The sequence below is a fragment of the Galeopterus variegatus genome, unplaced genomic scaffold, assembly GCF_000696425.1.
Source record: "Galeopterus variegatus unplaced genomic scaffold, G_variegatus-3.0.2 Scaffold2113, whole genome shotgun sequence".
NCBI lineage: Eukaryota > Metazoa > Chordata > Mammalia > Dermoptera > Cynocephalidae > Galeopterus > Galeopterus variegatus.
The window spans coordinates 290,169-303,621 of record NW_007728224.1 but is presented as its reverse complement, the minus strand read 5'-3'; the positions used below and the strand labels follow the sequence as shown (position 1 = coordinate 303,621).

Genomic DNA, 13,453 nt, shown 5'->3' with positions numbered 1-13,453 from the left:
CCGAGGGTGTCCACCAAATGGGCTCCTCCCTGCTGCCCAGCTGTGCCAGGACCCTTGGAAAGGGGGTCAAGGCAGGGGAGATTTGGGGCTGGTCCCACTGAGGTGAGGGCATCTGCATTTGTTCTGTGCTGGATGGGAGAGGATTTCTACTTGTTGGGAGGTGGCTGGGGAGATGGAAAGAACAGGTCCGAGGAGGAGGGTCCCATCTGCCCCTGCCCTGCTGTTGACATTTGGGAAGTCACTAATCTACGTGCACTCACATCTTTATCTGTAAAATGTGTGTGAATGTCACCATGGTAATAGGGGTCAAGGTGAAGATTAAATGGGACAATATATGCAAAGGGCCTGATCATTGTCTGTTTTGATCACCACCTTTTGGAGTCAGTTATATTAGTCAGATGAGTGTGGGGCTGCAGCAAAAGTGAGATCCAGCCTCTCAGAGCCTCAAATGCCAGGCTCGGGGGCATGGACTTCATGCCAAAGGCAGATGGAGCCATAAATGGGTGTGAGCAGAGAGGGAGGTGGTGGGACTCGCCTGTGGGCCCAGACTGCTGGTGGGGGTGAAATGGTCCAGCCCTTTGACCCAGCAACCCAGTTCCCAGAGTACCCACTGCGTGCAAAGACCAGGAATAACCTCGCATTCCTTACTGGGGCTTCTAAATGCACCATGGATCATCTGCACAGTGGAATATGGTGCAGCCTTCAACAAAAAGTGCGGTGGCTCTAAATGTCCTGGTGTCAAGGGCTCCAAGACACATCGTCAGTGAAAGAAGCAAGTGAGGCTCGATGTGACTAGTTTGCCATTTTGGGGATGGGGGGACACAAGTGTTCGTAAATGCACAGACTAGCTCCGGAAGGCACACAGAGTCCCCTGATGGAGGTTGCCTCCAGGGAGGGGACTGGGTGCTGCAGGACCAGGGCAGGGCCGGCTTTACCTTTTACCGTCACCACCTGGGTACCCCCTGAGTTCTGAGCCATTCCCACAAGTTATGATTCAAAACAAAAATTCCATTAAAAAAAATAGGAGTTTGAGCGATGAATTACAAGGCCTGGACCAGGCTGGCCAAGTGGATACAGGAAAGCAGACAGGCCAGGATAGTTGTGGAGCGCTGGATCAAAGTTGTCACTATTTGCCACATTTCCTCTTCCCAGGAAGTGAGAGGAAAGTCCATGGATTCCTTACAGTTTTTCCTTACTCTGGGGTGCCTTGGTGTCTGGAATGGTTTGGCAGGGAAGTGTTTTCTGCATTGTGGCTTATTAAGTAAGGGGATGGGGCACAGATGGGGTCACATTTGCGGAGGGTACCTTGAGAATTGTTACCTTCCCCCTCAGCGTGAACAGCCACAGCTGGGGCATGTGGTGTAGGGGACAGATCTGGGGGCTGGCAGCCAGGAGACCTGGGTACAAAACCTCGCCTGGCCTCTTCCTGCCTGTGTGATTCTGGGCCATCAGTCTACTTCCCTGCACCTCAGTATCCCCATCTACATACAGGGAGTGCCTATGCTAGACAGACTGTGGGGTGGTGGTGATTTCAATGTCTCTGACTATATAAGGCCATTTCTTGCGGTTTTAGTGCCCTCAGAGTTCCTTCTCCCACCTCCAAATGGGACGTGCGACCTGCTCCCCGGGAGCTCCGTCATCCAGATCCACTGCCAGGACCTGGCATCTCTGCCCATGCAGTGCGTCGTGCTGGCCAACCAGGGGGACCCAAAGGAGCCAAAGGCAAGTGCAGTCCCAGGGCCAGGCACAGAGGGCCTCACAGGCTGTGCTGGCGTCATGACAAGAGCGACAACAGCTACACACTTAGCATTTTCTGTGCTCCGAGCTCCGGGCCAGGCTGTCTTGTGCATTGTCTCTTCTAATCCTCTCAACCCTGTGAGGTTGGTATTTTTATCCCCACTTTTCAACAGGGATAAAGTTGAGACACAGAGAACTCAGGGAACTTGCCCAGGATCACACAGTAAGCAACAGAGCAGGATTTGAGCTTAGAGGTTCTAGCTCCTGAACCTAACCACTCCAGGAAGTTTGGGGCTGCTGGTGAAGTGTCTGGGGTATGGGGGGCAGTTCTCACGTGGGCAGTGGCCCTGACCCATTCTCCTTCTGGGAGAGGCAGCTGATGAGGCCTGAGCAGAGGCAACCAGTGGGGACTACAGCTGGAAGAGGACGGGCTCCGGAAGCAGGTGGATGGGCATGGGGACCCCAGCTTCACCACTTCCTGGCTGTGACACCTCGTGCGAGGCATGTTGAATCTGTGAGCCTCCATTCCTTCTTGGTAAAATGGGGATGACACTGCCTACTTTAAAGGAATTTCTGAAGACTAAATGATAACTGTCACCTACCTAAGGGTCTGGTTCATAATAACTGCACAACAAAAGTGTTTGGGTTTTTTTTTCCACCTTCTTGTTCTAAATAGCTCAGGTGAGAGATGACCAGGGTCTACTTAGAAATACCAAAAACAAGCAGTAACTCCGTGTCAGTTAGAATCAGGCTCAGCTGCACAAAACGAAAAACTGCCCAGATAATAGTGGTTTAGACAATAGAAGTTTCTTTCTTATGTGAATGACATCTGAAGGCAGGTGGTTCAGGGCTAGTGCTGAGGTACCCCCATCAGCAGGGCCCCAGGCTCCTACATCTCACTGCTCTGCCATCCTTAGCATGCTGCCTCATGGTCCAACTTAGCTGCTGAGCACCAGCCCTCATGTCTGCATTCCAGCCAGCAGGAAGGAGGCAGGGGTGACAACAGATGCCCTCCCTTTATGAATATGTTCCAGAAGTTGCATACTATACTTCATTTTAATCTTATTGGCCAGAACTTAGTCACATGGACCCACCTTGCTGCAAGAGAGGCTGAGAAATGTATTTGTCCCAGGTGGCTGTGTGTCCATCAAAAAGCCAGGGTTCGATTCCTAATGAAGAAGGGCAGGATGGATACTGGGGAGACGACTGGCAGCAGTGTCTGCCCCAGCCACAGAGAGTATGTGACAAGCTTAACTCGGGCCTTTCCTCTTTTTAGAGCTAGAGCTCAGTCCTAAGCAATGGAAAGCCTCCCCCTTTGCATAGATCTTCCCTGTGTAACCTTCACAACAAGCCAGTCCTACTTTCCAGGCAGAGATGGACTCGGAAAGGACTAATGACTTTCCCAAGGTCACACACGCGGAGGGTGGTGGAGCAGGATCAGGATGGAAGAGAGCTGACTTCAGTAACAGCCAACCAAGAGCTCCTGTGCTCCAGCACCTGCCTCAGAGCTCACACCTACGCATCCTCCCAGCCAGTGAGGTAAGAACTGGTATCTCCACTGTTCGGAAGGGGACACTGGGCACAGAGAGGTGAGGTGATGTGCTCAAGGCTTCACAGCCAGGATATGGAGCTGGGACTTGAATCCACAGTCTGCCTCCCGAATGCATGCTTTGACCACCACCCTGCACGGTCACTCAACATTTTAAGCTCTCCCTTCAGCTCTGGGGCTGCAAACCTGGTTAAAGTTGAGATGAGAAATTAGGCCAGGTGGTGCTATTGGTGTCTAATAATGAAGTACCTCTTATGCAGTGTCTTAGTCTTCTGGGGCTGCCATAATACAATGCTGTAGACTGGGTGGCTTAAACAATAGACATTTTATTTTCTCAGTTTTGGAGGTTGGAAGTTCAAGATCAGGGTGGTCGGACTCTGATGAGTGTTCTTTTCCTGGCTTGCAGACAGCTAGCTGCCTTTTTGCTGTGTCTTTATGTGGCAGAGAGAGAAAGATCCCTCTCTCTCCCTCTTCTTATAAGGCTGCAGTCCTATTTATAGGATTACAGCCTCACCCTGATGACCTCATTTAATCTTAATTACCTCCTAAAGACCCTATCTCCAAATATAGTCACATGAGGGGTTAGGGCTTCAACATATAAATTCTGTGGAGATGCAATCCAGTCCATAACATAGTATTAGTTTATTTCAGAAATAAATGAACTAGAAACCTAATTTAAATCAGGAGCATCATATCTAAAGGTGGGAACCCAACCTTTAACAGTTTAACTTTCTTATGGTGTCTAGAACCATGTGTTGTCTTGTAATAAACATCCTCACTGTTAAAAGAGGGGGACTCCTGCATGCCCTTGACAAAATCATTGTCCGCCTAGAAAAGCCAGCATCTAGACTTTCCTAGGAAAACTATTTGTAAAACCCACAGAGGCCACAAGCCATTTCCTGACCATGATTATAATGATCATCCAAGCGTGGCTCTGGTTCCCAAATGAATGACATGATAATTTGCAAAAACTAAAGTATTTTTCTCTTTGAGACTAGCTCAACGACCTTGTAGATTTGTGTGTATCGGTTTGTACTGAGTTTTTCCCTTCCTGAAAGACAGAGAAAGAGACATGCATTGGGTGTCTGCCGTGCGCTGGGCCCTTGGCACACATTAGCTTGCTCACCCATCGCCACTCTCTGCTGCTTTGCAGGTGGGAGCCGCAGATGTAAAGGGGCTTTCAGAACAAATTGCCAGAGCTGGGGGCAAGCCCAGAGCTGCCGTCCAAGCCCCGGTGCTTTCTGCTACATCCTGCTGCCTCCCAAAAGAGGTTTTCTTTGTAAAATAAAATCCCGTTTATAAAGCCAAATGTCCAAAATTCACTGGCTGTTGCAATTTGAGTGTAGAAGGTCTCTGCTGGTCAAGAATCCTGTTAAAATGGAGTTTTCCCACTGTCTTTATTTTTTTTTAAATTAGTCTTTGTTTGATCAATTTTGTTCTGCCTTCCCTTTTTCTCTCAACTGAGGTACTCAAGTGGGTGGTTTTTCACGTAGTAACACCCCGTACTGAAGATGAGCTCCCTGTCTACGTGGCTCTATTTAGGGCAGAGGAAACTTGGTATAAATCGTACATGAGAAACTCAAGAACAAAAAGCTGCAGAGAAAAATATCCCTGCAGGTTTCCCAAGTCCTTTTGTCTCAGTAACTATGGTTTCTGGGCAAACCAAGAAAACACTCAGGAAGGATTTTTTTTAAATAAAGTAGCTGAAACAAAGGGCCAAAGATGGTCATAAATAAGCACATTTATTTTGACTTTTGATTTATAATATTAGAATATGGAGAATTACACTAAAATAGTATTAAAATATTTCCTCCAATTAAAAAAAATTTTTGTGTGTGCCACAGCTGAGAAGCTGAGCAGAAAAAGAAGAGAAGGTGGCTGCCGTGATCTGGGCAGAGGTGACCTGGCCCATGTCCCACTTGACCCCAGCCAGTTATGGGGTCTCCATCAGCAGGTGCCATGGGTACTGCTGCTTAGTGGCCAAGTGGCATTGTCTTTCTGAATGTCCCCCTGTGGCATGGGATGATAATATTCACTTCAGCTGGGGAACATGAGACACATTCAGGAATGTGTGCATGTGAAAGCCCCTGGTGAACTCAAACTATAGCAATAGTGGTTGTTTTCAGTATTTACTAGATGAAATAGGAACCAGCCTAGGGCCTTGGGAGCTCTCCAGGGTGCTGAAAACATTGTCCTCATCCACTTTCAGACTCCATGGGTCACCATAGTCTATGCATAGGAGTCAGCAAGTGAAAATGTCATTCATTGAGCTGTGCCTAGTGCAGGGCTGTGTGCCTGGTTCAGGGCTGTGTGCCTGGTTCAGGGCTGTGTGCCTGGTGCTGGGCTGGCCTCTGCAGCTCTATCTCGTTAACACACATGCTTGCTGCCCTGGCCCTTTGTCTCTGCCTGGCCTCACCTCCGCCCTCCTGCTCCTTAAGCCCTTGCTGTCTTGACCTGTATGTGGCCTGACCAGCACTGTCCAGCCCCCAGCACATCTGGCCTGCCCGTGGCAGTGCCACCCTGCTGAGCCACTGACTTGCTTTGTACCTCCTGGCCCTGGGAAAGCCAAAATGGGCATGTCTGAGAAGGAGCTCTGAAACCTGGAGGCTAAAACAGTTGAAACAGAGGTGGTTACGGCCACATTTTGATTATTTGCCACCATTTTTGTCACATGTGTGTATTTGGCTCAGGAAAATTTGAAACTGAGCCCTGATACAGGGACATTCAGGCTGTCATTTTGCAATACCATCTCCTGTAATGAATTGTTGCAAATATTTATATCCGATTAGCCTCTTCCATTAGACTGTGAGCCGCCTGAGGGCAAGGCTGTGTCTTTCAGCCCTCTAGCCTCCGAGCATGGCAAGGGGTCCTCAACACAGGATTCAGTCACTGTTGATGAACCAGGAAGTGAAATGGATGGGAGAGTGAGCGGGCAGCTTGGATTTCCCTCCTGAGAGCTGGCTGCAGTGGGAGAGGGTTCTGCATACAATCATAACAGCCTGCACTTACTGAGCACTTACTCAGTGCCTGGCTCTCTTCTCAGAACTGCATGGATATTAATACTGAATCCGCACTGCAATGCACAAGGTAGGGACTATTATGATCCTCATTTTGCAAGTGGGGAAACTGAGGCACGGGTAGTTAATAACTTGCCAAAGCCCACACATCAGGTAAGTGGCAGGAGCTGAGATGGGAACCCAGGCTGAGTGTCAGCCCAGCTCAGATGTCAATCCTCTGCCCCCTACACCCAGCCCCCAGTGCCAAGGCTTGGTCCCATCTCCATGAACGTAGAACTTCAACCTTGGGTTGCTTTCTTGATTTTGCCTGGTGACCATTCTGCAGCTTGGACAGGAGGGAAGGTCCTGGCTCCTACATCTGCTGGGTAGTGCTGGGGCAGTCATTGCATCTCTCCATGCCTCAGTTTCCTCAACTTCAGAGGGATGATCATCCCCACCCTGCATAGGTCCTAGGAGAGTAAAGCTATCTGTGGGGAGCACAGAGAGGATGCTGTTGGTGTACTGTCATTATTGTGGCATATGTGATTCAAGCATGGCAAGTCATTATACACACTCTTGAGGTTTTCCTTTGTGATATTTCTTTTGCAGAAGAAGAAAGGGGGCTGGCCCAAAGGAAAGAAAAGGAAACCCCCAAGGGATCTTTCTGTTCCCCGTGCACCTACGACAGGGTAAGATGTGGGGAATGTTGAAACAACATTCAGGGCTCCCCAGGTGGCCTGTGCAATGTGCCTGGGATGGCCACAATCTTATCTCAGCTTTTATCTGTCGTTAGGGGTGGCCTCATACTGCAGGGAGCTTGGGGTAGGCTGTTTAGTTCTTCAAGCTCTAATATGGTTCTGTTGCTGGAAGGGAGAGTACAAAAGAGCTGAGCTTGGGTCACCGACAGGAAAGGGGGTAGGTTTGGGGTCAGCAGGTCTGGTTTCCACCTCCATGCTTGAAGATGTGGCTGCTCTGTGGCCTTGGATAAGCCGGTTAACTTTCATGGAGGCTCACGCTCCCCTTCCCAGAGTCCTGTGACCTTGTCCCTTTCCCCCTGCATCTTGTGCTGCAGGACAGAGGTCCCATGCCAGACACTGACCACTGCTCTCAAGGTCACCTTGCTCCCTCTGGAAGCTTGAACACTATTCTCTTTATCCTCAAGGTTCACACAGTTCTAAATTGAGGGTCTTTTTTGAGTATTCCTATAACTCACATGGATGGGCCTTTCGGTCTGAAGACTGCTGTGGCCCCAGCCTTTCTTCCTCTCCCCCAAAATGAATCCTTCCTGGTCAGGAGGATCGGAGGGCCTGTACCTAGAGCATTAGGCCACACAGCAACCCTGTGAGCAGGTACATATGTCCATTATACAGAGGGGGAAACTGAGGCTCAGATGGGGTAAGTAACTTGCCCACAGAACACAGCACGGGGATTTGAATGTGTCCTCTGCCACCAGCCACCCACTCTTCCTACACCTCCTGCCCCATGGGGAGTCCCTTTTCTGGATCTTTGGCCTTTCATCAGACTCTAGATAAACCAGCTATTCAAGTATTTTCCCCTCTTAAATTAACCTCCATTTCACTGGTTAGATTGAAAAATCTGGGCAACCTGTACTCTCTATGTTTATGAAAACCAGAAAGTAGCTTCTCCCATCCTGGCTGACCCCGTTCCTCGCCAGTGGCTCAGAGCTGTTGTGTGTTCCTTTCATGGCACAGGTACGTGATATTCCTAAACGAGCAGAGAAGCCAGCTGAGGGCCAGACACCCTGATCTGCCTTTTACAGAAATAACAAAGATGTTGGCTGCTCAGTGGTCCCGGCTGCCTCAAGAGAAGAAGCAAGTAAGTCCTTTTCTATGTGGAATAAGGAGAGAGGCCCTCCCTGAGAAGTGACCCAGCAGCCTGCAGCCTTGATGATGGACTAGGGACTGTGCCCTCCCCCTGGAGCCAGAGGGAACTTTCTGGATGCAGACATGAGGTGCCTCATACCCCACCCCTTAAAAGCAATGCCTGGTTCCCCTTGCTTTTAGCAGCATCTTCTCCTAAACTGGTTTGGGCAGAATGGCTAATCCATGAAACATGCATGAGCTGTCAAGTAAGTTTAGGAAGTTCCAGAACAAATCAAGGTAACGAGATTGTTCCCTCTGAAGGATTTTTGGCACGTTTCATACAGTTTTGTTCACTTACAAAATATTTGTTGAGCACCTGCTGTGTGCCTGACACTGTTTAGGTGCTGGGGACACAGCCCGAGAGCCAGATAGACAAGGTCCCTGCTGTCCCAGAGTGAGGCTGTGGGTGGAGAGACAGAGCAGAACACACCAGCGGGCACAAGCGTCTCAGTGTGAGCACTAGTGTGCAGTGTTTCTCAAACTAATTCTATCAAGGAACCCCTTTTTCACAGAGCGCCTGTTAACCTCCCACAGAAGTATGTACTGGGGCCACAGGAGAGGAAATACTAACTTATGGGACACAGCCAATGCCCCCTTAGCATGAAATACATGTCACTGTCTTATGTCACTTCCACCACCCCCCCCAACATGCCTTCCAACTACACTGAACAAACGTGTCATTTTCTGATCAAGCCACACCTGATCCCGTGTCACCTCCTACAAGAAGCCCTCCCATACCCCTTCTAAGTGCTCGTATGTCTGTTCCCAAAGCCCGTACTTTTTCCAGAGCAGCACCCGGCCTCCAGAGTGTCATTTTTGGAGGTCAAATGCAAAGACCCCAAGATGAACTTGTTTAAATCTCTGCAATTTCAGCTTGTTTGTGTCATAGAAAAAACTCTTGATTCAAATGAACTATTACTGAGAAATCCTAACAGGGGTTGGGGGATGTCAATAATACCTCTCTTCTTCCCACCCAGGTTGGCGATCAATTGGGAACTAGTCAGTAGCCAGACAGAGATTAAAATGTCAGCTTTATTCACAAAAACCTTGGTGGAGGGTGTCTTTGGATCAGTGGCACCAACTACTTGCAGATCTGGACACTCCTGGCCATCCTGGTCAGGGCAGGCCCCTTGCTGTGTGGTCAAGAGCAGGCCAGAGCCCTCACCCCCTGCCAGCCAGCAGATCCCAGGGGAGAAGAAAGAGGGAAGAGCTCCCAAATTTACTACCCAGATGAGCCCCTTCTCCCACCATGGAGGGGAACCTGGTGCAGGCTAGGAAAGTTAAGCTGATGGAGATCCCCCCATATGGAAGAAAATGTCACAAGTGGGGATGAAGTGGCCCCCACAACCCACATACACATGAACACACACATGCCCAGGAGGGCACACACACAAACACGTGAAACAGACCAAAGCAAAGCTGCTGTGGTTAAAACTGGGTGAGGACAGTTAGGGCTAGTCCCCACCTGCTACAGTGATTTAGCTCCTAACATTCCAGTCTGACTGGCAGAGACACAATTACAACTGGTTTTGCAAATACGCTTGGTGATTGCAAAGCACAGGGCAGCTCTTGTGAAATGAGAGGCAGAGCCTCCAATCTGAAGTTTTAGGGAGGCTTTGTGCTGTTTTCACAATTTCAGAAATCCTTCACCCCCCTCCTTTCCCCAGCTACCATGCCTGGGGAAAGCCCAGTTTTAAAAGCTCTGCTTTTTAAAAATCAGCTGACCTTTTGGTTGGACTCAAGTCCCTGCAGGAATGGGCCAGAGGCCAGGTGGGAGGAGGATTTAGAAGCCTGAAAGAGGCTGTCTGAAGGACTGTGTGCACCCTGGTTTACCAGGACAAACCCGACACATCAGTGCTTTAAAAAAAATTTATTTGATAATATGATTTATATTAAATTGCCAGGTGCACAAAGTAACTGCTGCAACTGTTAAGTTAGCCAACCAGCATTCTGAGGGAGAATGCTTACCTCCACCCATGGTTGTCCCTGGGTTTACCGACAGCCAGCCATGAGGGTCAAAAACACCAGCTCTGTACAGCCCCTGCCCTCAAGGAGCTCAGAGTCTAGGGGGTCGGGATCCCCAAGTGGACACGTGCAATCCAGGGTGGGGGTACCTGGAACAAAGGTCTATACCAGGGGTTGGGGGATACCAGGAGGTGCCTGACCCAGCCTGAGGGCATCAAAGAAAGATGCTGGGAGGAGGTGACTGATCTGTGATGGGTCTTGACAGATGGGTAGAATTGGGCCAGGGCAGGAAAGGTGACATGGGTGTCAGTGGTGGAGGGGAGACGGTGTGGATGGGGTAGCTTAGGGAACATCCCAAGGCTTGGGGCTGAGTCTAGTTCGTCTCTTTATCACCAGTGCCCAGCCCAGGACCTTGCACAGGGTAAAGTGCTGATATTTGCACAAGCGATAATTGAATAGAAGCCTAATGTCCCTGGAGAGGGAGCTGATAGTGCTACCCTTCCCTGCTATCATCAGACCACACCCGGCAGGATGGCGGAAGCCATGGGGAGGCAGACTCTAGCTGATCGGAAGGAAAACCTTCTGCAGTGTCAGTGTCATTCAAACAAGGAATGAATTTGCTGGGAAGTGGTGAGGTCCCCGTCCCTGGAGGCATGCAAGCAGATGCTGAGCAGTAGCTTCTTAGGACCATCCTAAAGAGCCCCAGGGAGGTTGGACAAGAGGACTCCCAGTTCCTCCAGACCAGGAGAGCCTCAAACTCTGTGCTTCTTCCAGAGGTACATTTACCAGGCAGACGAGGACAAGCAGCGCTACATCCGCGAGCTGCAGGCCTACCAGAGCTCCGAGGCGTACCGAGCCTTCCTGCGGAGGCAGGCGGCCCACAAGGCACTGTGCGGTGAGTGGGGCCCGGGGCTCTGGGATATTTACACAGCAGAAAGTGTGCTTGGAAAGCTCACCCCTGTCAGCGTTCACTCCACTTGCCTTCGACTGAAAGGCTCCATCCTCCCTGTCCTAAGCAGCATTAAGACCCATCCTGAACCCATTAAAGATAAGAGGCATCCCTTTCCCTCCTGCTCAGGGGGCCCAGAGGACAGTCAGGCAGGGCCAGGCTGGGCTGCTGGTTACTTCTTAGCACTTAGGAAAGGCAAAGGAACCTGCAGTCAGGGAACAGCCGCATCTCCAACACCTATGTGCGCATGATCGCCAGGGGCTTGTTAACATGCACATTCTGATCCAGCGGGTCCGGGTGGGGCCTGGGCATCTACGTCTCTGAAACGCCCCTGGGCTGCCGCCGCTGCAGGTCCAGGGACCACCTCTGATGATGCTACGGGTCCAGTCCCAGCAGCACTCACCACCCCACATGTGAACAGCACCCCCTGCAGTCCCAGCGTCACTGCCTGAATCCTCTTCTCAGCCTGCAAGGCCACCAGGGATGGGAATTGGAGGATAAATACCCCCACCCCCAAGGGGCCCTGTGGTCTGTAATGGCGCCTGCCCAGCAACCTGTCTTCCCCTTCCCCTCCCAGTGCTTCCTGGGATCAATACCCAAACTGACCATTTCCACCAAAATCCTTGCCTCGGGGTCCAGTTCTGGGGGGTACCAGCCTCAGGCAGAGAAAGGAGCCCTGTTATTGAGTGTCTGCTTACCACACCTTCGCCACGCGGGGCACTTTCCATCCACTTCTCTTTTTTGTTTCTATTGGAAGTCTTACAGATCACAGTGCCCACCAGGGGCATGTTTTGCATCCAGACTGACAGTGCTGCCACCACCCATTTGTGGTACCTGTCAAGTGGTCCTCATTGGGGAGTCTGGGAGCCAGTCTGGCCACACAGGAGACCACCTGGTGCAAGGAGTTGGGCTCTTTGTCAATGGAGCAGGGTCCAGCCACTGTCCAGACTATCTGTCCTCCACATTGCCACCTGTCTGGCTGAGCTCCAGGCAAAGCATGCGCCAGGGGCTGGGCCATCTACGTGACTCCAGCACCAGCGGCTTGCGTCCTATGCTCCCGTCTGCGACTGGCTGAGAGAGCTGCCTCCCAAGTGGTCAGGGTATAGGCTTGGGAGTTCAAAACCTGGCTCTGCCACTTACCAGCCCTGTGGCCTTGTGCAAATCACTAAGCACTCTGCTTCAGTTTCCTCATCTGAAAAAAGGGGCTTGTAATCGGACCTTCTGCTCAGAGCTTGGTGTGGATTACTGAGTTAAACCATAGAAAGGCTGGTACTCAGTGCCTGGCACATGGCGAGCATTCAGTAAGTGTTCATGGCCCACCACCCTAGCTCCATCCGGTCAGCAAACTTTTTCTGTAAAGGGATAGATAAGAACATATTGTAAGCTTTGTGGGCCACGTGGTCTCTGTCACGACCGTTTGACCGAGTGGTTGTAGAAGCAAAGCAGCCATAGACAATATGTGGACAAAGGTGCATGGCTGTATGCCAATAAAACTTTATTTACAAAAACATGCAGAGGGCACTGTTGATCCACAGGCACCTTCACTCTGGCCCATTATACTTATTGGATTTCCACCTAACATTTGCTTTCAGTCTATTGGAAAAGCACTGGCCTAGCATATAAGAATTAGCAGGTGCACTCAACCCACCAAGTGTGGTGGGTCTCTGACGGTTCCTAGGGAGCTGCAGGGCTTCTGGTCCTCATCATAAATGTCAGGTCTATTGGTTTCAGAGCTAAGTGGAGCCTGCTCTGAGACCTCTGGCCACCTGGGACTGGCTGAGAGAGTTGCCCCTAAGTGGTCAGGGTGTGGGTTTGTGGGTACAAGAGCAGCAGGACTCCCCTGGGGCCTCTGGGAGCTGCTGTCATTTCCTGCTCATGTTTTTCCCCCTAAAAATGCCATTTTGTCAGAGTATAGCAGAGAAAAACTTATCTGGCTTCATTCCCTGTGGCCCTCCTTATTTTTGTGATTGTAAGTTGTCATTACGTGGAAACCTGGCATGTTACAAGGAAAGGCCACCACTCCAACACAGCTTGGTTTATAAACAAACAAAATCTGTTACTGCCTTATTTAGAACATAGTAATTTTTTAAAGAATGCTATATCAAAATGTCACCTCTCCCCCAGGGTGATGGAGATGCAAAGGATCACTCAAAACTCATTTCTTCTGAGCAGTGAGAAGCCCCAAAGGGGTTAATTTTCCAGAAACCCTCAAGAGAGAGACATTCCTTCTTGGAAAAATAACACCAGATTGGGGTCTTCCACCAGTATTTATTTTCCAGGGCAGGAGGTTACAGAAAAGAAACAGGTGGTTACAAAAAGAACAGTAAGATAATTACCATGGCAACACTCATTAATTTGTAAAAAGTTAAGTTGA

At 50.1% G+C, this 13,453-nt stretch overlaps 1 protein-coding gene across 1 annotated transcript in view; it reads left to right on the top strand.

Annotated features, from left to right (window-relative positions):
* Nucleotides 1-465: 465 nt before the first annotated feature.
* LOC103596790 overlaps nt 466-13,453 on the top strand; it is a 29,510-nt gene continuing 16,522 nt past the window's right edge. The window contains exons 1-6 of the mRNA XM_008580497.1: nt 466-505; nt 1,574-1,722; nt 3,106-3,276; nt 6,892-6,971; nt 7,995-8,118; nt 10,905-11,025. Of these exons, the coding sequence (XP_008578719.1) occupies nt 466-505; nt 1,574-1,722; nt 3,106-3,276; nt 6,892-6,971; nt 7,995-8,118; nt 10,905-11,025 (685 nt within the window). The remainder of the gene's footprint in view (nt 506-1,573; nt 1,723-3,105; nt 3,277-6,891; nt 6,972-7,994; nt 8,119-10,904; nt 11,026-13,453) is intronic.